This window comes from Oryzias latipes, chromosome 15 (genome assembly GCF_053564925.1).
Source record: "Oryzias latipes strain Hd-rR chromosome 15, Olatipes_Hd-rR_3.1".
NCBI classification, from domain to species: Eukaryota; Metazoa; Chordata; class Actinopteri; order Beloniformes; family Adrianichthyidae; genus Oryzias; species Oryzias latipes.
Window position 1 is genome coordinate 11,881,557 of NC_136251.1, and position 27,487 is coordinate 11,909,043.

Genomic DNA, 27,487 nt, shown 5'->3' on the forward strand with positions numbered 1-27,487 from the left:
GAAGAAATCAACTGTGGGAGCAATTATTAGGAAATGGAAGACATACAAGACCACTGAATCTCCCTCCATGTGGGGCTTCCAGCAAGATCTCACATTGTGGTGTCAAAATGATCACAAAAACGGTGAACAAAAATCCCAGAACCACACAGGGGGATCTAGTGAATGACTTGCAGAGAGCTGGTACCAAAGTAACAAAGGATACCATCAATAACACACTACGCCGCCAGGGACTCAAATCCTGCAGTGGCAGACGTGTCCCCCTGCCAAAGCCAGTACATGTACAGGCCCGTCTAAAGTTTACTAGAGAGGGTTTGGATGATTCAGAAGAGGATGGGAGAATGTCCTATGGTCAGAAGAAACAAAATAGAACTTCCAGGACGACTGATCCGTGTAAAGGAAAGAATGAATGTGGCCATGTATCGACAGATTTGGAGTGAATACCTCTTTCCATCAGCAAGGACATTGAAGATGAAACATGGCTGGGTCTTACAGCATGACAACAATCCCAAACACACTGCCCGGGTAATGAATGAGTGGCTTCATAAGAAGCATTTCAAGGTTCTGGAGTAGCCTAGCCAGTCTCCAGATCTCAACCTCATAGAAAATCTTTAGAGGGAGTTGAAACTGTGTTGCCCAGTGACAGCCCCAAAACATCACTGCTCTAGAGGAGATCTGCATGGAGGAATGGGCCAAAATACCAGCAACAGTTTCTGAATACCTTTTGAAGACTTACAGAAAACATTTGAGTGCTGTCATCAAAGGGTACATAAAGTATTGAGTTGAACCTTTGTTACTGACCAAATACTAATTTTCCACCATAGTTTACGAACAAATATTGTAAATTTTGGATTTTTATTTCTCGTTTTGTCTTTCATAGTTGAGGAATACCTAGGATGAAAATTACAGGCCTCATCTTTTTATGTGGGAGAACTTGAACAATTTGTGGCTAAAAAAACCTTTTTTTTTCCCCGCTGTAGCATCACATTTGCCAAACTGCTAACCTGTTTAATAAAAAACCCAGAGTTGGTGATTAAAAACATCCATGAATGTCTAAAGGTTGAAATATAAACACAACTTTTAAAACACACTGAATGAATATAAATTATAAATTAAATTTTAAGCCAGGTTTTAAGAAAGTATTTATAGCAAAATTAAAAAACAAAGTCAATTTATTCTAAAAGAAGTCCAGCACATTGGTGGCTCCCTTGATGGCTGCATTACATTGTCATGAAAACTTTAAACCCACCTACACTGATCCGTAACACAACACTGTGTGGCTTCTTGATGAGGAAGAGGATGATGAGGAGGAGGCATTTACTGCGTGAGCATCTGCAAAGTAATTGAAGGCCAGCGATGAGATGGACAGGCTGATTACAGCATGTCTGCTCTGAGATCTGCTGCACAAGCTTGCTGTCCTCCACCAGCAGCATCTGTGTGCGACCACACTAAATGTTTGGCCTCTACAAACCATCAGCTGTAATGGAACCAACATGTGAAAAAAAACTCTGTGAACGCATATTTGATGCATGAACAGCTAACAGTGCCGAGAATCCATCTGTCACAGGGTGTCGGTGGCATGAAGAGAACAGCTTTTCCAGAGTAAACTGCCTTTAATAGAGGGTATTGTGCTCCACAGGTATGAAAGAAAAGACAAACAAGCGGCCAGTGACGTACAGGTTCAGCCGCTGACAGACTGAAACCAAACTAACAAAAACCAAAAACGCACGGCAACATCAAGTCACAGAGTAAGAACAGTCTACTGTGTCCAGAATCATTCCTGTTCCACGCCGTTCAAATGATGTACAGTCAGAAAAACAGGAAGAAGTGTAAAAACGGCTGTGCGCACCACAGTCACTAAAAACTCAGAGGACTACAGCACAAAGTAAAAGAAACAACAGAACAGACTTGTTGGAACAATTGTGCAATATACATTTTTTTTTTTTACAGACATGTGAAAAGTTCTTTTTTTCTAAAGCAGACATGATGTTCATCCATCAAAGCTCATCAGGGGTCGGGGCCAAAGAGACATTGAGGCCGTTTAGCAGCAAAAACCAAAGATGTTAGTTCAGATGAACATAAATAATGTTTTTTTTTTTTACTAAAACATCTCCAACTTCATTTCAGAAACAAAACAAAAACAATTGCAAAAATATATGACCAGATTTAAAGCAGACCAAATGCTAAAATAAACAATGGAGACAAAGTTGAGCACAGATAAATGTTTTTGTTAAAAAACAATGCAAATCTGTACGTACTGAGCATACCAATCCTCGCATAACTTCTTTCATTTTTTTTTTCTTGTAATATTTGAACATTTTCAAATTAAATCCAAATTGTTTTCACGTTCTGAGGTGAATCAAGTGAAACCAAAGCCTATTTTAAAAATGTTACGCAAAAAGACATTTCTGCAGCTTTGGGTCTACAGAGAATCACAGTGAGAGCCACCATCTATTTGACCAAAAAAACACAACAAGAACTCTGGTTGTCATAAAGTAGAACATTACAGAGAGAAAAGAAGTCTTAAGTTATCCCTCTAGTCTCCACATTTGAGCTTTTTTTTACTCATTTCATAGACATAGTCCATAGTGCCTAAGATAGGACAAGGGTTACAGTGAACCAGAGTTCGTTTCCCCTGATAATCCGAAAAACATTTTTAGTCTGAATACACCCAAACGGGTTTCTGGTCCGAGACCAGGAACTGCTATTGGATCCATTTTTGAAAGTGGTCTAGGTTTGTTTCCAATTGGACTGAGCTTCGGTTCGTTTTAAGATTCCTCAGTCTGAATACAATCCGTTCCTGGAGCGGAACAACTGAACCAAAACGGTCAACATAGTAGACGTAAACAGAGTAGGAATGAAGCAACAAATATAAAGCAATGTGTTTTGTGTTATCAAAGACGAAAAAAGGGTCCAACTGTTTATTTGTTAGTACATTTATTTTAACACCACTAAAATCGCTTCTCACATACGGTGTTAATACTCTAACACCTCAAAAATGAGACACAGCAACTCATTGAAATGTGATCGGATGAGTTCAGATACATCAAAATAAATTTTAACGTGAGACACACGGCTTGTCACTATTTTCCCGCCAATCTATATGTCATAAACACTTATCAGTGGACCTTCTTAGCGGTCTTCTTGCTAGTAACCGCCCTGCAGGACGCCTCCACCGAACCAAAATAGCAAGTAAAAAGTGTTGAGCTTGACGTTGATACAGACATTTAAAACTTGTGACCAAAAAATAAAGTTTTGACTGATTTAGTCACTTGGTTTTGTTTACAAGCTTTATTCAGAAACCGGAAAGTCTCCTTGAAGGAAGTCTGAATACAGCCCAAACACAAAGTTCAGGACTCGATCCGAACAAATTAAGCGGACTGGGTCTGGACTGGCTGGGTCCACTCTAGGAAATAATGAACTACTGACTGTGTTTTATTCAGAATTTGCAGAAAAGCTTGTAAAACAGGAATATTCCTGCAGCACTTGAACACAGTTAACTCAACTCTTCCATCTGACATTATGCTATTTCATATTTACCAGTCTTTCAGGATTTAACATGGTTGATTCAAAAAGTTGACTAGCTTTGACATTTTTGGTTTGAAACAAACATAACAAGAGTTATGACACATAATTGTGATACCCCTTGGAATAAATCCTTGGAACTTTATATGTAGTTCAGTGGAGCTTTGCCTGTTTTTAGGCCATTTCTCACATTTTTTTACCTCGTCTTTGCTTTGTTTGTGGTTCTATGCATTCTTAATGTGTTTGACTTTTCTGTTATACAATATAAAAACCGTTTGATGTCACTTTTTGGGGTAAAAAATGACCAGATTTACCACACAGAATTGAGGTTTTTTTGGTAGTTTCAGGTTCATGGAGGAATTATTAGGTAATGAAATCAAAAATATGTCTGTAAAAAAAGGAAGCTGTGGTTTTACTTAAAAGATGCACGTAGATCACTGACACAAACAACTGTTTTATCAATCAATAAATAGAGACGAATGTGAAAGAAACTCTACAAAGGGTTAAGGCTTGACAAGGTCAGACAGATTATGGGAACTGTAAGCAGTAGAGCGTTAACATCCCCACACAGGTAAACAACAACAAACATTTGCCCAGTGTTGTCTTCACAAACCACACATTTACCCAATCACTAACTTGAACACAGAGTTCTGCTTTGAATTCTCCAGACAGCCTTGTTGACACACAGCAGACAAAAGTCAAACAAGGATGAAGACAAAACTAAACCTAATATAAAAGGTTCTTGTCGCTCAGGACCTTCCTGCAGTTTCAAAAGTGCTTTTGAACACATCTCCCCACAGAATAAGGCTGTTGGCTACAAATACCTGTCACACAATGCACTTGTGACCACAGAAGAACAACTTTGGTTTCTCCAGTACAGCTACATTGAATAAAGACGATTAAATAGAGAACATTCACATGGAGACATGTCTTTACAGTTTGGTGATGAAGTTTTTGTTACTTTTCTTTTTTTTTCTCTTTTGTACAACAAAATAGATCCTCTGAAAGGTCAACCTGCATGGCTGGTGTCCTGTTAATCGTAATCATCATACTCTGGATCCATGCTCTCCCCCTGGTAGTACGTCCCCTGCGCAGAGTAGGACCTCGTCTTCATGGAGCAGTTGCTGTCCATCAGGATAGCCTGACATAAAAAAAATGTAGTTTAAGTCAGTTTCTGCCAAAACGGGAGAAAAATACTCATTTTTTATGAGTGATTCTCATTTAAATGTGAAAAAAAATCTTTTTTTCTTGACATTCTTGAAAATCTCTTGACGGCTGAATTTTTTTTATAATAAAAAATTTCACTAATGTTTCTGCTCTGAGGTAGATGCTAAATTAATTTAAGGTAGAAACAGAAAAGGTTGGATGTGTATTTAAATCAATCAACGTCAAGAGGTTTTAGCCCTGTTTTTTTTGTTTGTGTTTATCACAGCTGCATCTTATTACTTTTTTGGGGGCATTTCTGGATCAGTCCTGGTTCATTCCAGTCTTGTTTACATTGAATTGTTTTTTTTATCATGTGAAACTGTATTTACCGGAATATACTGATTCTCAGAAACAAAAAGTTTTCGAAGCAATAAAAACACACACACAAAAAAGCAGATATTGCAGCATGTCAAAAAAATAAAATAAGTTGGGGTTAAAGACGGATTTGGGGGTCATCATTAAGCTTCTTCCTTATACATGCAGCTGAAGCGGATCCACTCTCTTTGGTTCTGATTCCAGGTTCTACCAGCTGACTTTGAGTGCTTTATATAAGTCTGAGATTTTAATGACGGCGGATAGAAATTATAAGTCCATCAAAAAAGTAACACGGCTGAAAGATAATTTAGTTAAATTTATTCAAACTCAATAATTGTTTATACAACTCAAATTTACGTATTTATCTAACTAAATGTCACATTACTTCATCACTACCAGTAATATTCAAAGATCCACTCTGATGAACATTTTTAACGTGCCCTTTTAACATTGATGACAGAGGACATACATAAAGAAAATTGGGCGTAACCCTTGTGCTATCCTAGGCACTTTAACATTGGGAGTTGGGTCATCTAGACCCACTAGACAGTGTGCTGAACCTTTTTTCTTCAATGATTTGTGATCTTCACTGGTGTCCATGGATTATATGAAATCTTTCCACCTTTATCCACCTTTGTCATGGTGGGGAGAACACATCAATGTAAGGGGGGGGGGGGTTATTTAAGATAGCACAAGGGTTAAAATTACATTTCTGAGTATTTATTTATTCAAATCATTGTGAATCAGGAGCAGACAAATGCTCGTTGTAAAAGATCATTTTTGGGACGTAGAAAGCATGCTGGGTGGGCCTCAAGCTCCCTGCCCTGAGCTTTCAGCAATAGGGAGGAGAGGGGAGGGGGGTTGCTACGCGCCAAGAGTTCCACCCCCAATTCTGATGAGATTTAAAGTTTCCATTACTATCTCCGGTGAAGAAAACAACACAAACTTTCTTCTTATACATTTTTAGTTAAGCTGACGCGGCGAAATCAGCTTCTGTTAAAAAGAAGGTAGATACTCCTAAACACAGAAAACCTCTTTGATTCAACATAAAACAAGCAATCCAAAAAATAAATAAATCACAAAAATGTGTTTGTGTGATAGAATTTTTTTTAAAAGATTGCAGTAGTCACTGCAGGAATATTTTGCATATATTTGTTTCTTAAACATGAAAATTATGGAAGAGCTCATTTTTCTTGAAAAGGCCAAAGAGCTTTCTTCCTTGTTTTAAACTTTTTTTTTTTATTCAGATTTAGCAAAAAAAAATTTAGCATTTAATGTTAGAAAAATAAAACAAACTTTTTTTTTTTTTACAGATTTATAATGTTAATTGGAACTAAAACTAAGTGAAACTAAAAAATATTAAGGACTTGTCAGTCAAGCTAAAATCAAGGCCTCTTTGTGTTTGTTCAGCTTTATGTTGTCCACACAGAATACATTAGTGCTTATAGCAGCTTAAGGGCATTAAAGCTTACGATTTTCTCTTCTTGTCCAGGTGGATTCCTGAGGAAGATACAGAGAGGAGCAAAGAAAATGTCCACTATTCCAATGATGGTCATCAGCCAGGGGAAGCCAATGTTCTCAGCTATGGATCCGCCGATGGAGGGACCTGTACCGGAAAAGCAAAACAATTTGAAATCAATGTGAAGCTGAAATCAAAAGAACCTGCAGCACACCTTTGTGCTGTGTGGAGTGTACATCCTTCTGTTTGCTGTGTTTAATAGCGGCTTGCATGAGTTCTTTGGTTAGGGAGGGAGGATGTAAATCTTTTCCGGACTGCATAAATCCATAAACATGGATTTCTCCTGTTTTTAAAAAACAAACTCTGCAGTGTAAATGTAAAGGAAGACATAAAGGTTTTTGTTCTGTGAAAACAACATTTTGCTAAATGTTGAATGTTTCATTGAATGCTGTACATTGTACTTCTGTCCTTCATTGTATATTTTATTTTCAACACTTGTAAAAGGATTTTAATTTAGTTAAAGAAAGAAAAATGCAGCCTTGATTAGAGCATCAGACAAATTCTCTAGAAATAACACCAATGCAGACTGATAAAGATAATAAAATTATTTCAAATTGAAAAACCAATGCAACAAAAGTGGTGTTTTGATTAAACAATGCTTTTTTTCTTAAACAAAATCAACCCAAATTTTTACTAACATTTTTGAATAATTGTTTTAAGTGAAATAATTACATACACTCCATACTAAAAAATATTCCAAAATATTAGGAATGACATGTAGATTTAGAGCAGAGGGAATATTCCTGTTTACATGGTTCTGAGAAAAATCCCAACAAAGGAGCATCAGCTGATGATTAGGAGATTTCCACCAACAATATTCATCCCAGTCGGAAAAATGAACAACAGCTGTTCATTGGGTTTTGATATTTGATAACTGTGTTTGAATTTCAAACCATAAACATGTCTGTAGTCTTTCCCTCCTGATTACATCTTATCAGAAATCTGACCTCAGGCTGGAAAGGCTGATCAAACAAACATGTTTACACAGTTTTGTCTTACAGACAAAGCTTGAGTGAACTGGGATTAGAATATTGGCGTTCATGTGGTCTGTGACTATTTTGCTTTTAAATTCAGAGCTCGCTCACTCGCTCGCTCACTCATTCATTCATTCATTCGTTCGTTCATTCATTCAATTCAGGACCTGCTGAATCCCTGTTGGGGTCATGGGGTTGCTCTCACATGCACACCTAGAGGTAATCCATTGGGATTCAAACCAGGGCCTTCTCACTGTGAGCTGTGGGGACTGACCACTGCACCACCATGCATCCCTCTCATTTTCTCATAAGCAATAAAATGCTCAATGATTTTTAAATGACATTTAATCCCAAAATATACAAATTCCCTTTTAGTTTGCCCTTAAAATCCACGATAAATTTTATGTTAACATCAATTTTAAATTTAACAGATTCACTAGCATCACCTCTGCTTTCAATATACATTTTTTGTGACGTTCACTCCTAAAAGGGAATCTAATGCACAACAACGTCTCACATGTTAACACTCAGACAAGTCTGGAAATAATCTAAACTTCATAAAAGTTCCATTTTTATTTTATCAGACTGCCTCATTTGTGTCAATTAGTGAAAATACATGGTTAAACATTTTCACTTAAAAAAGTTAAGCTCTACTATTTTGTATAAAAAGTACATCATTTCAGTGAAAAAAAAAGTTAGCAAAATCAGTTATATTTTAGTCTATTTTTAAAATGATAACTTTCTTTTTAACTTGGAAGCACAGGTTTAAAAACATGATATAATGATACGATTTTTAAACAGTAAAAAGTTATTGGTATAAAAGTAACGTGTTTTTTTCCGTTTGCGCTCACCCAAAGCAAACCCCATGCAGAAGGCCACGTCAGCGATGGCATACACGCTTCCATAAACAGAAATGTGCCGCAGGTCCACCAGGTAACCCATGATTGGCATCATGGAGGAGTCCACCATACCTGCAACACAAGACATCACATGACTGACTCTCTGATTAAAAGAAGCCAGGATCTGCAGACTTAATGCAGAAGAAGAAGAAAACCACATCCACATCTGAACATACAAACAGACACTCCTTGTTAGGAGAACTTAAAGGGAGGAAATGAAACCGACTTACCGATGGCGAATCCAACACCAAAGTTTGGGAGAATCAGGCCATAGATGTCTTTGGCAAACGGGACCTGAGGAAGAACAACCATAGCTTCAGTTCTAAAGTCCGCGTCACACAGCAGCTACCTACATTTTGCTTATATTGCAGGAATGAAACTGGTCATACTTGAATATACGTAGTTGTGGTCGTTACGTGAAATTTTCACAGATGTATCACGAATGAACCCCGTTAAAACCACTTTCATGGCAGCTTTAGTGAGCAGTCATCCTATTCTCATCTTACTTGCACCAGAAGATAAGAACATTTTCTTTAAACCTGATCTAATAAAGCAGATGATGGAGTAGATTACATCTTTAACCATCATAAGTGCTTTTTGGAAGAATGATGGAGCCTTTGGATTCACTGTTATATTAGGAGTGGTCTAAAAATCTTAATATGATTCATCTTACTTTTATAAAAGCCCCACAAAAATCAACTTTAGAGAAATATAAATGCTCACAAAGTAGTCCTTATTTATTTAAAGAAGCATTAAGTTTCTTTCAAACCCAGAGATGGAGGATGAAAGAGCTGCATGTGGCTCCAGAGCTTCTGTTGGAGAGAAACATCTGCTTCCTGCTAGACGTCTGTTTCAGAGTGTTTCAGCAGCTTTAAAGCAGCATGGCTTCGCCAAACGGACGTGCAGCGGTCCACAGCTTTCATTTACGGAGAACATTTAGTGCATCTATGAACTAAAAATACATCTAAAGACAACTTGTAAACCTATAAGGCAAAACTGGGGGGCTAATTCTACACCAGAACTCCAGATACTCCGAACCTCGACTGGCCAGACATCTTTAAACTGCTTAGAAAAGGAGAAGAGATTATGGTAACTATGGTAACCATGCCCCTCTCCGTCACATTTAGTCATATAATTTTTTTTTCTAAATTTGTTACTTTGCTCTGCTGTGAATCCCTTTTCTTTGCCATCCTTTCCAAAATGTGAGTGGTAGGTATGCAGAACATATTGTTACAACAATTCAATACCTGTTAGCCTAGAATATAATCTAGAATGTTTCTATTGCATTTCATTTTTCCAAAAATCCAAGAATTGGCCCCTATTTTCGTGGGTGTTTCATACTTACACATATGACACTGAATCCAACCAAGACCATCCCAATGAGAGCGCAGAGCCATCTGCATCACACAACAGTGACTGTCAGTCCGAACATTTGAAAAGAAGAACTTTGGTTCACATCAATAAAAGGCAAAGATAAAAGGAAAAAAAAAACGTGTTTTACTTTAACCCTGTAATGCCAACTACATAAAACAATTGACAAAAGAAAAAAATCAGTTTTTAAATTAAACGGTTTTTTAAACCCTTTGATGAAATCAACATTTTTTATTTATTTTTGAAGTATAATTTTTTTAATGAGATCTAATATCAATTATTATACTTTAGGTGATTTTTTAGTTTTTGATCAAAACAATGTAAAAAAATCCAAAATATTGACATGAGTGTTCAGGAAAAAAGCACCTTATTTATCTGTCTCAAATTTCATCCACACATTTTTAGCATGGTGCAAATGTATACAAATGCTGCTTTCTTTCAGTACAGCAAGTTGGCTTTTAAACGAAAAAAAGAACATCAATAGATGAGTTATTTTTTAACCATAAAGTTAGGGAAATTGCAAAAACTTTTTCCCAACACAAGTGCTTTTGAGATTTCATAGAAACAGCCATTTTGAAACGAGCAGGAAAAGTCTTTCTATTGCTCCTGGTGGAATAATAATAAACTACAGGGCAGAAAAAAGACCCAGTCGTATACAATGGCTTTTTAAGGAAAGTGTGGATCATGATAGTGAGATATAATGCACAGACATGTGCGTTACAAATACAATACGAATTGTCATATAGGGTTTACTCTCATTCTCAAATTTTAGACTATAGGTCACATAAAATGAACCCAAAACTTCAATTTTTGCTGGTATTTATTAAAATATTTTATTGCTACTGTAAGGTTGCCATAAACAACCATCTATACCAGAATTATCTGTAATATCTATGAAGGACAAATGATGTTATTCTCTTTGTAAATCTGGAAACCATATATTTTTATAACGCATTAAATTATCTTCGCTACACAGCAATTTTGCGTGATTTGTTTTTTTTTTCTTTTTTACTGTGCGTTGTGTTTTGCATCCTGATTGGCTATAGACCACCGTCAATCAATGTCTTCCATGCCATGTCCTGTACAGAATGCGAAGGAGTTTTACAGCTTTGAAACATATAAAAAAATTGTAAAAAAAATAAAAAAGACTCCTTGGTGGATTTCACTTCTGCAATAAACGAAGTGACGCAGTATAAAGCTTTTCTCGTACTCAAGTATTTTAACTCAGCTTCTCATCTAAATCTCTGCTCACACAAATATGGGAACATATATTTTTGCTTATTCTAATGTACCAGGGAAAATTAAAGGCTGCAGGGTCTCACCCAAAGGCACTTTGAAGCTATGAGAGGTTGGCCCCGCCCATTGCTAAAGTCGCAAACTAGTCCCCTGACTCTGTTTCTGTTAACCAGTGAGCGCCTTCACCTTCTCATGACAACTTGATCACCCAGCGTTTCTTTAAATGCAAGCTATGGCCTGGTTTGTAGTCCTGGTCATACTGCAGAGATAACGCCACTTCCTCCCTTTTGGTTCTCTTTGCTTTTTTGAATAGTTTGCATTCAAAAGATCCACACCAGAGTTCATCTGCAGGTGAACTAAGACGCTCCTTCTCAAGAGGACCAGATTTCTCTTGCGTGGTTCAGATGAGCTTTCACGTCTGAGAACCATCTAAAGAAACAAACTCTGGCATGTACCAAAGAGGACCAGTGTTAAAAACGTTTAGTTTTTCATGACTAAATGAATGGACTTAGCATCTCTTACTCTCTGCAACCTCTCCTGATCAAAGAAAAAAGGCAGCATTTGTTCCTTCAGGATACAGCAGCTCTCTGGCATTATGTAAACAGAATTATAATCAAATTGAGTGAATTGGATCAAATTAGAATGTAATTAGAATAAACTGGGCAGTGATGATTTCTTTTTTACTCCTCTGCTTTCTCAGTAAAGTTCTCTGAGATGAGTTTTAAATGGAGACTATAAATACACAAAACTAGATTTACAGCAAAAAAAAACAACTTGTTCATTTCCAAACATGGTTATCACTAGAAACTGTTGCAGATGACAGTGCCACCCACAGAAGATCTATTGATGTCCGGTTCACGCTGGAAGCTTGGATAGCTCGTATCAAGAGGCCTCCAACATCAGAAGCAGCACATTAAAAACACTGGAAACTCATATGCAGGAGCGGAAAGACGGCAGATAAGGGTAATTTCCCTCCTTACCTCCCCATCTTGTGTGCCAGCGTGCCAAAGATGTTGGTTCCAATAAGGTAGGAGATGGAAGCCGGCAAGAAGGCGATGCCTGGGCCACAAACAGACACACAGAGACATGAGGGCACAAAGGTGTGGGCAGGATTTTCCAGATAAGCAGATCCATATCTGTGCCTCATCTCTGAGCTGCTGGGCTTCTCACATTGTGTGTAATGAAGACTCCTTTCCACCTGCCAGCATCTGACACCCTAATATCCTGTTCCCCTCCCGTTCTTTTTATCTGACTGAGACTTCATATACACCCGAGTGCAGATCTGAAATAATAAGAGTAAAGACTGTGTGGCAGCCTTTGTGTTTGCTTTTGTTGCATGTTTGTTAAATATTCTGCAAATCACAGCTTGAAAAACACCCCTGCGTACTTCTAATTCAAATGTTTTAATTTTTAAAAACTTTTAAAAACAAATCTGCATTCTAATATTGAGTTACAGAAGGAGTTGTAGCCTTCAGTCACTTTGTTCCAGAAAACCAGAAAAAAAACATCATTTTTGGGAGTTACTTTTGGTCAATCTAACGTGTGTGTTTTTGACAGAAGACCAGCATATTTGATCAACTAATGCAATGCTGAAATTTTTGAACGAAATGTTTCACAACCTTTCAGCACTGATGAAATGTCATTTAATTTATTCTTATTTTTTATTTAGTGACTAAAAGGCAAAGATTTAGAAAAGCGGATCAAAGTTTTCCAACTGGTTGGTAATGAGATTATCTCCCCATATGATGCGACATTTTTCCCCTTTTATTTTTTCATAGTTTTCTTCATTCTACTGAATGTGACTGAAACTGTAAAGCACTTTGGGACTTGAAAACCTCTTCATTGCTATTTACAAACTATATGTGAGTCACAAATTCTGCTATTTGTCCCACTTTTGTCCGTAGTGCTCATCATAGATAAACTTCAACTGTTACAGACCAAATGTAAAGAAATCCAGGAAATGTTTGAATTCATTTGCATAATGGTGCAAAGAATAAGTAGTTGGTTGAAAAAAAAAGTTTATCCCATTTTCAATGTAATCCTTGTTGCCAATGACAAAGGTCAAAGGTTTTCTGTAAGCTTTTATCAGGTTTGCATAATTGCTTCTATTTTGGTCCATTCTTCCATGCAGATCTTCTCAAGAGCTGTGATGTTTTGGTTTTGTTGCCGGAAAACAGACAACCGTGTCCTTAGATCAGTGTTTTTCAACCTTTTTTGAGCCACGGCACACTTTAACCTTGACAAAAATCCCGCGGCACACCAGCATCCAAAAAAAAAAAAAAGCAGAAAATTATGGTCTGTATTGATCGACAACCCCCCCCCCCCCCCCCCCCCCGCAATCTCACGTAGATTTTTGTGATAATTGTGGCAGAAAAAGCAGGAAGTTGCGGCTGTTTTTTTCTAAGAGATGAACCACCAGCTAAAGACGAGCTTTAGCTGGTATTTTTGTTAGAACTTAGCGACTTTATCAGCAGAATTAAGAACAAGGAAGTGAAGACTTTAACCACTTCTGATTGGTCAGACTGATGACATGTGATTAAGCCTTGAAGAATGATTGGTGGAGACAGTTAAAGGGGCGGGACTTTTCCTTACACAGTTATAGCTGCAGCTAAATCGCGGTACCGTGATTCTTATCAAAATGTCTTTAATAGAATTAAATAAACACAAATAAAAAGTAATTTTAAGATCTTTCATATTCCTAACTACTCAGTGTTTTATCAGGGCCTGTTTGGATGAACACAGAGCTGAAATCCTGGAGATGGGAAATGTTTTTAGATCAGTGAATGAGGGCAATTTCTCCACGGCGCACTTGACCATCTCCCACGGCACACTAGTGTGCCGCGGCACAGTGGTTGAAAAACACTGCCTTAGATTCTCTATTGGATAGAGGTTCAAAGACTGACTAGACCACTACAGAACCTTAATAAGCTTTTTATGTAGCCAGTAATTTGTTGCCCCAGTGATGTGTTGGGTACCACTGTCATGCTGGATGATCAGGCCGTGTTTCATCCTCAGTGCTCTCACTGATGGAAGGAGGATTTGACCAAAATCTCACTATACATGGCTCTATTCATCCTTTGATTAATACAGATGGGTCGTCCAGTCCCCATTTAGCAGAAACACAACCCTAAAGGAGGATGTTTCAATCCCCATGCTTCACAGTGGGTATGATGTTCTTGGAATGCAACATTTTCTCCTTTCGAACACAGCGAGCGGCGTTTATACCAAAGAGTTCCATTTAGGTTTCACTTGACCACATAATCTTCTCTGAAATCTCCTCTGGTTCATTCGGATGGTTTCTGGTAAACATCAGATGCCCTAAACATGTGCTGGCCCTGCACTGCGGGGTCTGAATCAACAATGACGTTGTGTTACTATGTTAACCGTTGTTACTGTGATCCCTCCTCAGGTCATTGACCAGTTCCCCCGTCTAGTTCTGTCCTTTTTTGTAATTGTTCTCAAGATCATCTGAATCCCACCAGGTGAGATCTTGCATGGAGCCTTAGGTGGAGTGCTATTGCAGTAATCTTATATTTCTTCCAATTTACTATAATCGATCCAACAGTTGATCTATTCTCATCAAGCTGTCTGCTTATCGTACATTTGTTCATCGTAGTCTTGTTCAGGTGAACAACCCTGGTTCCTGGTGTCCTTCGACAGTTTTTTGGTCTTGGTCATGGTGCAGAGGTTGCAGTCTGGCTGTTAAAAGGTGTGGACAGGTGTCTTTTATTCAAATAACCAGTCAGAACAGGTGCCAAAATGAATACAGATAACAAAAGGAGGATAGAAGAACTTCTTAAAGAAGTGAGAGGTCTGTGGAATCAGAATTCTTGTAGGAGATAAATACTTATTTTCTGCATCATTATGCAAATAAGTTATGTAGATATCAAATAATTTACTGGACTCTTTGTTTACATTCTGTTTCTTACAGTAGAAATGTTTCTTTGATGAACATCACAGACCAAACTTTTCTATCTTTTTTATCAATTTTGCATAATTGACAAATAATTATTTGCCCCACTGTTTTACGTCATTTCCCAATATTAGCGGTTAGGTGTTAAACTGCAGGCACCTTATACTTAAAATTGGAATAAAGAATAGATAAAAGCAAAATGTTTAGAGGCAGACATAAAATAAAAAGTGCTGCACAAGCAGGGTAAAACCGAGAAGCAAACAATTTAAACATTTCTGCACTCCTACAGTAAATTACAGTGAATCTGTTTCATAAACACTAAACGCACCAAGTTTGATTGAGTTTAACAAAAATATTTTTAGAAATTTTTAGCTTTATTGTTTATTCATGCTAAAATATTGGTGACCTGTAATGCTGTGTTTACATCAAACGCGATTTGTGCAGCGGAGGCGGCCAGTTTGGTCCTGCGGCGCCATTTGAGCAACATGACTTGGGTGGTGACGGGCCAGGGTTTTAAAAAAAATCTGAACTCTGAGGTCGACGCGTAGCATCAACCAATCAGAGACTCAACTCTGTGCATGTGATGTTTTCAGTGATAGCAGGTAGAAAACACATCCAATATAGTGAATCGATTCATAGTTCTCCCGAACTTCCATTCATTTTCTCAACCTGCTGGGTCACTTCGGGGCAGCAGGGTTTCCGAAAAGCGGGGACACCCTAGACCAGGGGTGTAAAACTTGATTGCTCAGGGGGCCAAATTCCAAAACATGCTGAAGGCCAAACAGAATGAACTTTTACTGAACACACTAAAACTAAACCTTTTAAACTTAAACTCAAATAGACTAAAAACATGATTCTGGAATATATCTACTTAAACCTTCAATAACTTGTATTCTTTCCTCAATGAAAAAGATGTCCTGTCAAATTGAACAAGTTAGAAATAAAGTACACATTAAAATAAACAAACATTGACATATCTTCACTCTTATATCATTTTATATAAAAAAAAATAAACTTACATTTAAAATATACCGTAGATCTGTATATTTTATCATAGAGAGATGGAAACACCATGAAAGCGGCCGTCTTTCAGACACAGCAGCAGAAGAGAGGATCACTGAAGGGGGGGGGGGGGGGGGGATTTGAATGATCCCAAACATGGTGATCAAGGCATCAAGCTTATGAACACATTTTTGTTCAGGCGGCGAACAGAGAATTTGCAGCGCAGCAAAAGAAAGGGATACCTGCGCAAATTGGTCGCACAGATTGCATTCGGTGTGCACACAGCATCAGAACTGGAACAAAAATTTGGACCCTCTTTCTTTAAGTCAAACAGAGATTTATTGGTGACCTCATCTAGTCCAGTTTGGATGTTACATGTCCAGTAAAAAAGATAAGGGTAGGTCTGAGAGGGAACATGGACCCATTGGCCTCAGACAGAATTCATCATCTACTCTGAAATTCACACAATGGGATGAAAATGTCACTTAACTTCAGCAGGAAAAAACATAAAACACGGCGTGTTTAGCCATGTCAGTGCATGTTTGTTGCTACAGTGTGAGTTGTATTTAGGTGCTTAGCTTTGTAAATACCGAGCTGCCACTTCCTGGTACACATGGTCTCCATCATCCAGATTGGCAGCGTCGGCTCCATCATGGCGATGGCCATGTTTCCAAAACAAATGGCACCTGTGGATGAAGATTAAAGATAAGTGTTTGCAGGGTCATTTATGTTCTTTTTTTGTTCCTTTGTCTGCATGTTATTTGCCCCGCCCAACTTCCTGCTCACAGGCACAAGCACAGATCACTCCCTTTGTTACCACCTGCACGTGATAGATGCAATTTCACAGCCGGAAACATCTGCGGTCCTCTACCTGTGAGGACCGGCCGCTGAAGTGTCTCTGACATGATTAGATTTGGTCTCCTTTGTAATCGCATACTGTAACTGAGTATTTTGTCTCTACTCAAGCAGGTGAGCCTCCTTATGTGTAAACGCTACAAACTACAACAGCAAGGCTGATCGCACCAAAAAACATTTTGATCAAACTTACAGTTTTTCCTGATAAAATGATAATTGATCACCGATGCAAACATTAAATTAATCTCTAGGGATTTTTCTTATTGGCAACAAAAACTCAACCAGCACATGTTTTCCCCGGGTCTGAGAGTATTGTTGATAAAATGATTTGTAGTTTAGGAGTTTTATGTTTTATTTTTCCTATTTACTCAACTTACTAAAGACAGCCGCGCAAATCTAATAATAACTCAGATTTGAAGATTTTGTCATTTAAATCTTGTTTGGAAACTCCAAAGAAAAAACTGTGAGGAACAGTTGGGTATTCCCACTGACACATTTATAGAACATTCCTTTTGTTTGTTACATCTCGTCAAAGTACAGCAGTAGAAGTCAGACTTTCTTGGCTGTATGCTTCATACTTCCACATTTCCTTTTGCAGCTAAAGCCATTATTTTGTAGCATTGCCTCAAATCATTGGCATTATGAAATAGTGTGACGTTTTGGTGCAATTGTAATGAGGTATGCTGTGTTGTTACATCACTCTACACTCTAGCCCACCTTTTTATCAGCCAATTACTGTACAAGATGCAGCAAAGGACTCAAGATTGGTGACTGGTGACATGTGATCTCAGTTGGTGGTGTCCTGTTGACGTCACTGACGTACGACTCACATTTACTGGGGAATATCCGATTTATTACCACATATGAATGAGGCCTTTATCCTATCTCAGAAAATCATAATCCATGCGTTTTTTTCCTGTTTACACGTTCACCGGTCATATCCGATCTGTGCCACATGAGAGGAAAAAATCGGAATTGGGTCAGTTGAACCATGCAGTGTAAATGCGGTATATGTGTCTCTATGTTCATAAATGGTCTCTCTTTACATTCTAGATGATTTGCCAGCCCTCCACCTTGTTCTCCACTGAGAGCGTTGCTTTGTAATGGTCTGGCCTCTATTTCTACATTCACACCGAGCATGTGACGGGGGTTCTTGAAGGCGCTAAACAAGCATTCTTGAAGATGCATTTAGCCCATGGTGTTCACATTGGACAAGCAGGGGGGGCTCCTTCTTCCTTTTCTAATGTTTACTAGCACAATGTCCGCCTCCAACAGTTGGAAGAGGCTTGATGTAAATGTGGAAATGGTGCAAATCTCATGAATCATTCTCCAGGATTTTCTGTCACAGCTCTTTTCCGACACATCTGTCCAGTTGTGTTTTTGTGTAGGTTTTAATTCGCTTCAGAGCTGAAAATATCCGCTCGACAGACACAGTGGACATGGGGATTGTCAGCGCCAAACACACAAATTCTGTAAAGCTACTTGATGCCCTCACTCAGATTTTTCTGATGAAGGAAGTCAAGGAGATCAGTGGGAGATTTTCCTGTCAAATCATCCATGGCGTACATTACAGTCAGCTCTGTTTTTAACTGAGACAGATCAAAAACTGCTCCATGGCTCTGTGTCAAATGGGACAAGGCTGCATGTGACTTCTTGAAACTTCTGTCCAATCAGAAGGTCTGAATACCGTGACGTTGTCTAAGCCTGCTAGAAGGCCCTGCTGACGCCAACTCAAAATCTGATTGGTTGAAAGAAATAAATCACTGACATTGACTTTACATTACAAGACCTTCAGAACTCATATTGAAGGCCTCTTTAGCTGTGACTCTGCTTGGCAACAAAGGACAGCTGAAATGCGATTGGTTAAATGCTACAATATGAAAATACATCTGTCTGGAAGCAGCATAACCATCAATTACACCAGAGGTGGGCACTGAGGGCCGCAGTCCTGCATGTTTTCCAGCATACCCTGCTCTGGCATGTTCTGATTGGCTGGACACACCTGAACCAGGTAATCAGCCATGAGTAGGGCAAGAGTATCTGGAAATCATGCAGACACACCGGCCCTCGAGGCCTGGAATTGCCCACCCCTGAATTACACAATAAAAGGGAGTGGACAGACCATGATTTAATGAGTATGCATCGACAAAATATAATTAAGACTTGATTCAGATATTTATTTAGGCCTTCAGAGAAGGCCTTGAAGGCCCTGACGGCCAACCACTAGTGACATGTCATCCACAATTATGATTTTTCCTCCATGATCAAGTTTCAAATGATTGGCACTTCCATGACTTAAATGGACACCTTCCATACATCACTACAAATTATGTTAGTACGTTGGAAATGAGTGAAATACAGCATGAAGGGGTTAACAGGAAATTGAAAGAAAAAAAATGTTATTTTGTTGGCTGAAAGAATATGGAATAATTTTTAAGTTTTGTTTCTTGTTGTTGAAATATAGCAATATACAGCCATGAAAAGCTGTAATATCAAATTCTGTGCTGAAAGGTTTCTGCTTTGGAACCCTTAATGAAAATAATAAACACTAAAAGCAATAGTTGATGATTACAATTTGTTTTATTTTTAGGTTTTTAGAGTTAATATAAATTTAATTGATAAGGTAAAAAAGTTCAGATAATTCTGAATATTTAACAAAACATATTTTTGCTTCTAAAAGTGAGACAGAGTTTCTTTCTAAGCTTATCGTCCCTTTAATTTAGCACTCATGGCCCAACACACATCACAGTCTGTTCTTACAACCAGCAAATCAATTTGGAGGTTTCCCTTTGGCTGATATGTCCAAATGATCAAAAACAAAAACATGAGTCTATTTTTTTTCTTCTGTTCCACCCCTTCACGTTATCAAAAGGCAATATACCACAGATGCTTCTGCAGGCTGGACTCTTCTCACATCGGCTGTGTGATTGTTGTGTTATTGTCTTACCAGCGGCGATGAGAATGTAAGGATCCTTCATAAGCGTCAACAGAGGGGTTCCTTTCTGACTCTGGAAGAAAAACAGTAAAAACTTTTGTTTTAAAGTAAAAACAGGTACTTGTAAATGAAAAAAAATGTAAACAAAATTCCCAAGACAATCCATTGGATTGCTAAAATGGAGATGTGTCCTTTAAAGTCCCACTACAATCATCTTTTGATCTATTGTAAAAGTGTTTCCAGTGGTCTTTTAATCACGTTTTTAGCCAAAATTTTTAAAAGACCTCTGTTGTTTTTTTAGAACTTTTACTATGTTTCTGCAGAGAAGCAGTAGTTCATCAGAAATTCCCCTCTGAGTTGTGGACAGGACTGTTGGTGCACCCCAACTTCATCCACCCAAACCCACAGAAACTTAAAACAAATTGTTACGATCACCAATCTGTTTGCACTCTCTCCCGCTAGCTTCCAGCTCCTCTAACACCCAACCTAACATTATCAGCGCAACAACAATGGCGAGCAGTATTGGAGCTATCCTGCCATACAGTTTTGAGCCAAAGACCAGCTCAGATGAGGAAAATTAAGACAAGCATTGATATAGTCTACAAGTGGATGCATCAAAATGGAGCTTGTGGCCCACCCACTGTATTTTCTACGTCAGAACTACGCTCCCTTTTTAACAGCATTTTTTCATCTTCTCCAGATTCACAAAGATTTTAATAAAGAAATACTCAGAAATGCAACTTGAAGCCTAATTTTCTATATTCGTGTCCTCCAATGCCACAAGAAAATATTAAAAACATCAACAACCCAATTTTCATTGTAGTGGGTCTCTAATTCATAGTTCCACGTAGTAAAATGATCTAAATGTATTTCAACACCAAGACCTCATGCCAAAAGGATCAATTTGGTGGCAAAATACTAAAGGTGGTCCCAGGTGACCCTCATAAGACTAGACTTAAACAGAGGATTTAGTTCAGAAAAATGGGTATTGGAGGATTTGGGACTAAAGAACAAAAGAACAAAAAGCAAAAGTGTCTGGTTGGCCACATAAGGGGGTAAAATCCAGCTGGTGATGATGGAATCCCAATCATCACTTCGCTCTGCCTAACTTTCTGCTGATTAGAGTCCGGTCCAAAGGGAAGCACTATGTGTGTATAATGCAAACGCTTGTTTCATATTGTTCTGTAACATTGAATTCCGCTTTTGTAATGACTCTGTACTGCCTTTACAGCCAGAAACAGTTGGCATGTCTGTGCCCCTGCTGTCCTTGGCTGTGGACCTCATCTCGCGCCCCCAGCCCCTCCCCCAGTTCCATCTGGATGAAGCCCATCTGCTACACTATTTAAACATGTAGTTGTAGAGTTAGATAAGTTAATTCTTCTCTAAGAGTTCTGGCACATCGCCTGTCCGTCCCGGGAGAGAATCCCTCCTTCATGTGGACATTCCAGAGGTTTCTTGTTTTTTTTCCTAGAACCGTTTTTTCCCCTTCAATTGACATTTGATGCATATTTCTAAACAGAGTTTTAGTCTGAGGTAATCTGAGGTAATTAAAGAAGCCACACTCACCTCTGGTTCCACTTTGGTGGGTTGCAGAACAACAAGCTGCAAAGCTGACACGAAAAAAATTAGAAATTTCACATAAATCTCAGTTAACATCAACTATGCACAGAAAAAAAAAAATCTTTATTTATTTTTATCTAACCTTTATTTTACCAGGAAGTCCCTTGAGATAAAAAAGCTATTTTTCAAGAGACACTTCAACAGTAATCAGTGCTTTGCTCACAGTCTGCTGGGTGTGTGGGAGAGAAATGCAACTGTACCTCCATCAAACACAGCCAGGAAAGCGAGAATCAGGAAGGGAGCTGTTTTCCCGACAAAGTCGTACATCACACTGCCGAACGGGGGTCCAACTGAGAAGGACATGCAGGAGGGGGGGGTCAGTGCTGCCACTTAGTTTAAAGCCGTGTCACACAGCTACGTAAATTATGCCCATATTACACAAATGAAAGTTGGTCTCACGTGGATATATGTGGAAAAATGGAGAAAAGTTGTGGTCTTTTCTGGAAATTTTCACAGATGTATGACAAATGAACCACGTTAAAATCATGGAAGAAGTACGAATAAGCCACGTAAAGAACACGTAAATGAACATAGAACATGAACCGTGCGTGATTATTGCGCTGTTACATGTAATTCAGTGATTTGTGCATCAGTTACATAACTTTAACGTGATAAATGTGTGCCCCATACGTGATATAAAAGTTTTACATTGGTGGTATGTGCATGAAAAGTCAGTTAAACAAACGTGTAATGGTTGTTGAAAGCCACAAAGTTGTGTTTTTATCTTGCAAAAACTGACACAGTTGCGAAAGATTTTCGCAATAATCGCTTCTAAACTGCGTAAAATACTTGTAAACTGTGCAATTCTCAACCGACTAAAACTTGTGAACAGCAGAATTCATGTAAAGACCCACTGGCCGAAACACTTATGAATTACGTACATCACGCATGAATCAGAAAAAAACAAAGACAATACCTAGAAAATTGGCAAAATGTAGGTAGTGGCTGTATGACACGGCCTTTAGACATGAAAATAGCTTAACCCTTGTGCTATCTTAGATGACCCCACCCTTACATTGACGTGTTCTCCCTACCATGACAAAGGTGGATAAAGGTGGAAAGATTTCATGTGATCCATGGACACCAGTGAAGATCACAAATCATTGAAGAAAAAAGGTTCAGAGCACTGTCTAGTGGGTCTAGATGACCCAACTCCCAATGTTAAAGTGCCTAGGATAGCACAAGGGTTAAGGACTGGCAGACATATCAAAGAATTTATGAATAGTGTGCTTTCACATTCACAAATCAAGCTGTCCCTATGAATGTGCACATACCCAACACTCCTAATGCTAGACCTCCCAAAGCAATTCCAATGGCATGACCCCTCTCTTCATCATCCGTGTACACGCTGGCGAGCATCCCCATACCTAAACATACAGCATATGTCGATACAGACACAAAGAAACCCTTTTAGGTCGGACAGTAGAGTTTAGAAAACTTAATAAATAATGACATGAGTGGAAGCTAAAGCTGTAACAACATTTAATTCAAGTCAGGAGACAAAACACATACTTCACAGCAGAAACTCAGACCAAGGTCAAAAATGAAAGCCTAATACTTTTGGGATTGTCCAAATGATCTTCATTGAAGGAGTTAATGAGAAGTGCAAACTCTAGATGCGCATTTTTCTTACCTCAAATTAAGGAGAACAGATCCTTATGTACCTTATTTACAATAGAACAATCATAAATCTGTATAAAAACAGAACATTTGTGAGAACTTTGCTGCACCACAATGACCTGATTTCACGTGTCATTTAAAATCCAAAATTTAGCATTGAAGTCCAGCTAGGTTCTGTTCTTTATGCTCAACTGAACTAATCTTGGCTTCTTTTTTTCATTTTCTCTTCTGGCACTCCTCCAGACTGTCTTCTTCCACTCTTTTCCAGGGATAACTGGAAGTCTTTCATTTGAAGCGGTGCCTGATTTAAGATATACTATGTTTGATTTTATTTATTTTTTCTCACATTTAGAAAGTTTTGGAATTTGAGGTTTATTAGTTTGTTATTCTGTCATGTTCATATCATTATTATCTTTTAACTTACAGCAACTGTATCTGCATTTAGGGCTTGGAACCAGAAACCCAACATATTTAGTGCTTTAGGTGAGATTTCTAAATGTCGCCTTTTTTTCCGCACTTCTTTTATGCTTCCGTTTAGTCACTCTTTAAGTTTTTGTTTGTTTATTTATTTGTTTGTATTTGTGTTTGTATTGATTTTCAGTTCCTTTAGATGCCATAGCTGGCTTATTTTTTTTTTAGTTCCAGACACATTAGAGAATAGTGCTGCTAGTTTGGTTTTTAGAAGAAATAGCTGATAGAGTTTGATATTTAATAATAATTCCCTTTTTTGGACATAAATGCTTATGGTTTAGACATAAATGCAGCATTTACCAAAATACACACTTTCTAGCATCATGTGAATGCATCATTGCTCAAACACTGGCTGCAGGAATTTTTGATGTAATTTTACAGTTTGGGATGAAGTGTGTTTTTCTTAAATCTTCCAAATACACAAACATCTAAACTGAGTATTTTATTTTTGGAAGAGGTCACTTTCAAGCAATAAACATGTAAAAATCAGTGAAATAAATGTGTTCAGATCCTGACAAGTGAGCAGCTAAACAGACAGAATTTGCACTGAAAGTCCCAGAAAAAGATGAAAGAACCTGCGACTGAAGAACAGGAGGAGCCCACGCCTTGAAGTGATCTGGCCAGGAACAGCAGAGTGTAGCTCGATGAGAAAGCGAACACTTTACGACAGGAATAAAGAAACCATCAAACATGAGGAAACACTAGGAATGACCGACCCCTCAGATTAATGTGGAGAACTTACTGATGGTGGAGAGAAACATGATGCAGAAGCCAGCGAAGATCGGAAGCTGATATCCAATTCTACGTAGACATATTATGAAAAGATACATTTATTCAGTTTTAAAAATATCTATACAAATGCAAATAAAGCACCTGATGGCCACCTTAAATTTCCTCGTGCTCCATATATGATGACAATAAAGCATTCTATTCTATTCCTTTCTACCGTAGCCAGGTACGATGCTCACAAACTATGAACTATGGACAAACCAGAGCGATGAGGAGATCCAGGTCCTCCGTGATCATGGTAGACGAACAGATGCCGGAATAATCCTCTGCTTGTGTTCTGGCTCCCAAATAAAGGTCCAGTTTTTCAAGAATGCCCACAAACTAAGGCTTTTTTTTAAGTACCGTGAAAGAAAAAAATCTGTTCCAATTTTTCCCCCCAAATGTTTTTCATTCATAAATATTTTGGATCCAAATTTGATTATCTTTGTGTCAAAATGTCCATTTGGATAAAGTGATCAGACATAACTATACAGTTTTAAAGACCCTCACACCTCTTGTGTCACACATAGTTAATCCAGCTCTGGCTGAGCGGGACAATAAAAAACAAAAAGAGCATTTTTGTGTTTCAGACTCTGTGCTTTGAGTTTAAGATGATGTTAGATTTTGACATACAACTGAAACATTTGTTTGGAGTTTGTCATTATTTTTACAAAGGAACCAGAAACTGCATCCAATCTATGTTTTCATAAATGGAATAAAACCTTGAATGCAACTTCTCAAGGAGCAGCAGCAAACCAGCAACTGAAGGGAAAACATAAAGAAATCAGTGAATCTGCAGAGAAACGTCAGTTGTTCGTTTGTGAATCAAAAACACTAGAGGGGGAATCAAAGCTACAGTGCAAACAACAAGCTGTTGTACTCCATGTGGATTGGTGCCACGCTCGACTTGCCTTGCTTTGTCCTCTTTCAGGAGTGAAGGTGACTAACAGCCAATAATGGGACTGCATTCCTTGCTTCAGTTGCTGCTTACATGAGTGTCCATCTGAAACGCTAAACACTGGCTTTAAGGATAAATGCCAGCAGCGATGGAAAAGTCATGCTTTTTGTCTTCTATAAAAATATCTCCCATCCTATATTCCTTAGGAAAAGCTAACAAAGAGAGCGTCATGACTCAGATTTCATTTTCTGAGATCATTTTAACAACCTTTTTAAACAGCAGTTAATGCTCCTCTTGCAATTTACACTCAATTTGACAAAGCAGCTGCAGATCATTTCAACTGAGTCTTTAGAAAAAAAATGACAAAAAAGTCAATCGCTATTTTTTTTCTTTGTTAATCCCAAACTATTTTTCAGATAAAACAGCAGCTGATTCTTCATGCAAGACGCTGATTCAGTCACACACTAAACCATATTTTTAAATATTTCTGAGGATGTTGGTAACCTCAATCAATACTGATAACTGAGATGAAGGAATCTGATGAAAATCATTTACTAAATTTGTAATGATGTTCAAATCAATAAATAGAAAGATAAAAATCTGGGTTGGAAGTTCAGATTTAAAAAACATAAAGGTTAGGCACATATCAGACTGTAACTATTGAATATTTTGACCTTTTTTTTAGCTTAAGCTGCTCTTTTTCCTTGATGAAATCACAAGGCACAATAGCAACTGATAATAAAAAAGAAACTCTGTATTCTGTTTTAACAAAATACAGACATTTTTATCTAGATTGTCATAGGTTGGTGCCAGTCCAAAGGTACGGTCACTCCGGATGATGAATGAAGATGAGGCTATGTAAACACGCATCAACCCAAATTTTGGTCTTCCCTGTCCAGAACCCTCACCTATGATTTGAGTTGTCTTTCTACTCTGTAAAGTTCTGACATGAAATTGTATTGGAAACTTAAACAGATCTGATGACACAAATTCTCTGAGCTCATTCGTATTTGATTCCTGCTTCCTGCGCTGTCAGGTGTGTTTGCTGACGTTAGGTCCTCACGGTGGAGCCGTCTGTGCACAATCACACCAGACTGCATCCAGACATGACTAATCAGGAATTCTGCTTTGCCTAATTCACACACATGCCAGCTTTTACTGTTAATGTGACGTATTTCCACCTGCTACCTTTTCCTCTTACTAACGACAATTTAAAAAGGAAGTCAGCTTCTGTTTCATCTGTTCAGCTTTTCACAAATCAGACAGTAAATTGTGAATTCTGGGAGAAAAATGGACCATAAAAACCAACATTTTTTTACTTGGATCAGGACACTTTGAAGGGATTTCATGTGACACATCACTGAAGGACAACAAAGTTTTGCTGCAACTTTTTTTTCCGATAAAATATTTGCAGGTGTTGGATAGATAGAAGACAAATAAAAAACAATTTTCAACCGCAGTCTTCTTGGTTTGATGAAGTTGACAGAGGCCGTCACAGATATTATAAGGAAAAGAAAGTAGACCACAAAAAACAGCCACAGCAGTAACCTAATGCTCTTTACTGTGGCTGCTATGACAGCAGATTATGCAACACTATTAGAAAAAAAGACCATCTTTTTCTTTAAAATAGGTTGGTTGCAGTTCTTGGCTGCCCTATAGAGTTAGACCTTGTGAATATTTCTCCTTAAATCTCTGAAGCTTTAGTCATCACTGCCCTAACAGTTGAACACGGGCTGTCTGCAGGCAAAAAATGTGCAAACATGGAAGCAGGTGGACCGCATGAAATGTCAAAGTTGTAGACAGATTTTATTTCTTTTTTCAAGCCTTCGACCCCTGCGCAAGGGGCCCGTTCAAGTGATAAGTGCACGCTCTGTGCTTGCAGCCTGACGGTTAGAATAAAAAAATTATATAATCAATCAGGGTGTAGTTTGTTTGGGCATTTACATATCACAATATCACATACACAGCCCGCATTAGCACACCGTCATTAATCAAATCAAATCAAATCAAACTTTATTTATAAAATAGCGCTTCTCATGCACTTTGTGCAGCTCGAAGCGCTTTAACACTAAAAACAGTAAACACACAACATTACAATAAAAACCCCAACCCACCCTTCACCCTTCCCACTCCCCTCCATTAAACCACATGACCCATGGCTCCCACGTACAATGAAATATGACTATGTAACTGTAAAAGAATAAATAAATAAATAAATAAACAAGTATGGCTTAGCTCTGCTGTGAGGAAACAGTATCTGGGAATCCTTTCATACCAGGAGCCAGCCCGGCCACCGGAACATCGCCACAGTGCCCACCCAGACCGGGACAACACCGGGGTCCCCCTCACAGCCAAAAGCTGTA

General features: G+C 38.2%; 1 protein-coding gene across 2 annotated transcripts in view; it reads right to left on the reverse strand.

Moving 5' to 3' along the window:
* Nucleotides 1-1,590: 1,590 nt before the first annotated feature.
* The window catches only part of slc18a2 (solute carrier family 18 member 2), a 35,414-nt gene continuing 9,517 nt past the window's right edge, over nt 1,591-27,487 (reverse strand). For both annotated transcript variants that reach the window (XM_023963541.2, XM_004077214.5), the window contains 13 exons: nt 24,201-24,259; nt 24,034-24,117; nt 22,642-22,734; nt 21,568-21,657; nt 21,314-21,357; nt 19,760-19,820; nt 16,548-16,643; nt 12,023-12,101; nt 9,781-9,832; nt 8,666-8,729; nt 8,388-8,507; nt 6,516-6,649; nt 1,591-4,663 (listed from right to left, as the gene is read on the reverse strand). In XM_023963541.2, the coding sequence (XP_023819309.1) occupies nt 4,556-4,663; nt 6,516-6,649; nt 8,388-8,507; nt 8,666-8,729; nt 9,781-9,832; nt 12,023-12,101; nt 16,548-16,643; nt 19,760-19,820; nt 21,314-21,357; nt 21,568-21,657; nt 22,642-22,734; nt 24,034-24,117; nt 24,201-24,259 (1,084 nt within the window). In that variant the 3' untranslated portion in view covers nt 1,591-4,555. The remainder of the gene's footprint in view (nt 4,664-6,515; nt 6,650-8,387; nt 8,508-8,665; nt 8,730-9,780; nt 9,833-12,022; nt 12,102-16,547; nt 16,644-19,759; nt 19,821-21,313; nt 21,358-21,567; nt 21,658-22,641; nt 22,735-24,033; nt 24,118-24,200; nt 24,260-27,487) is intronic.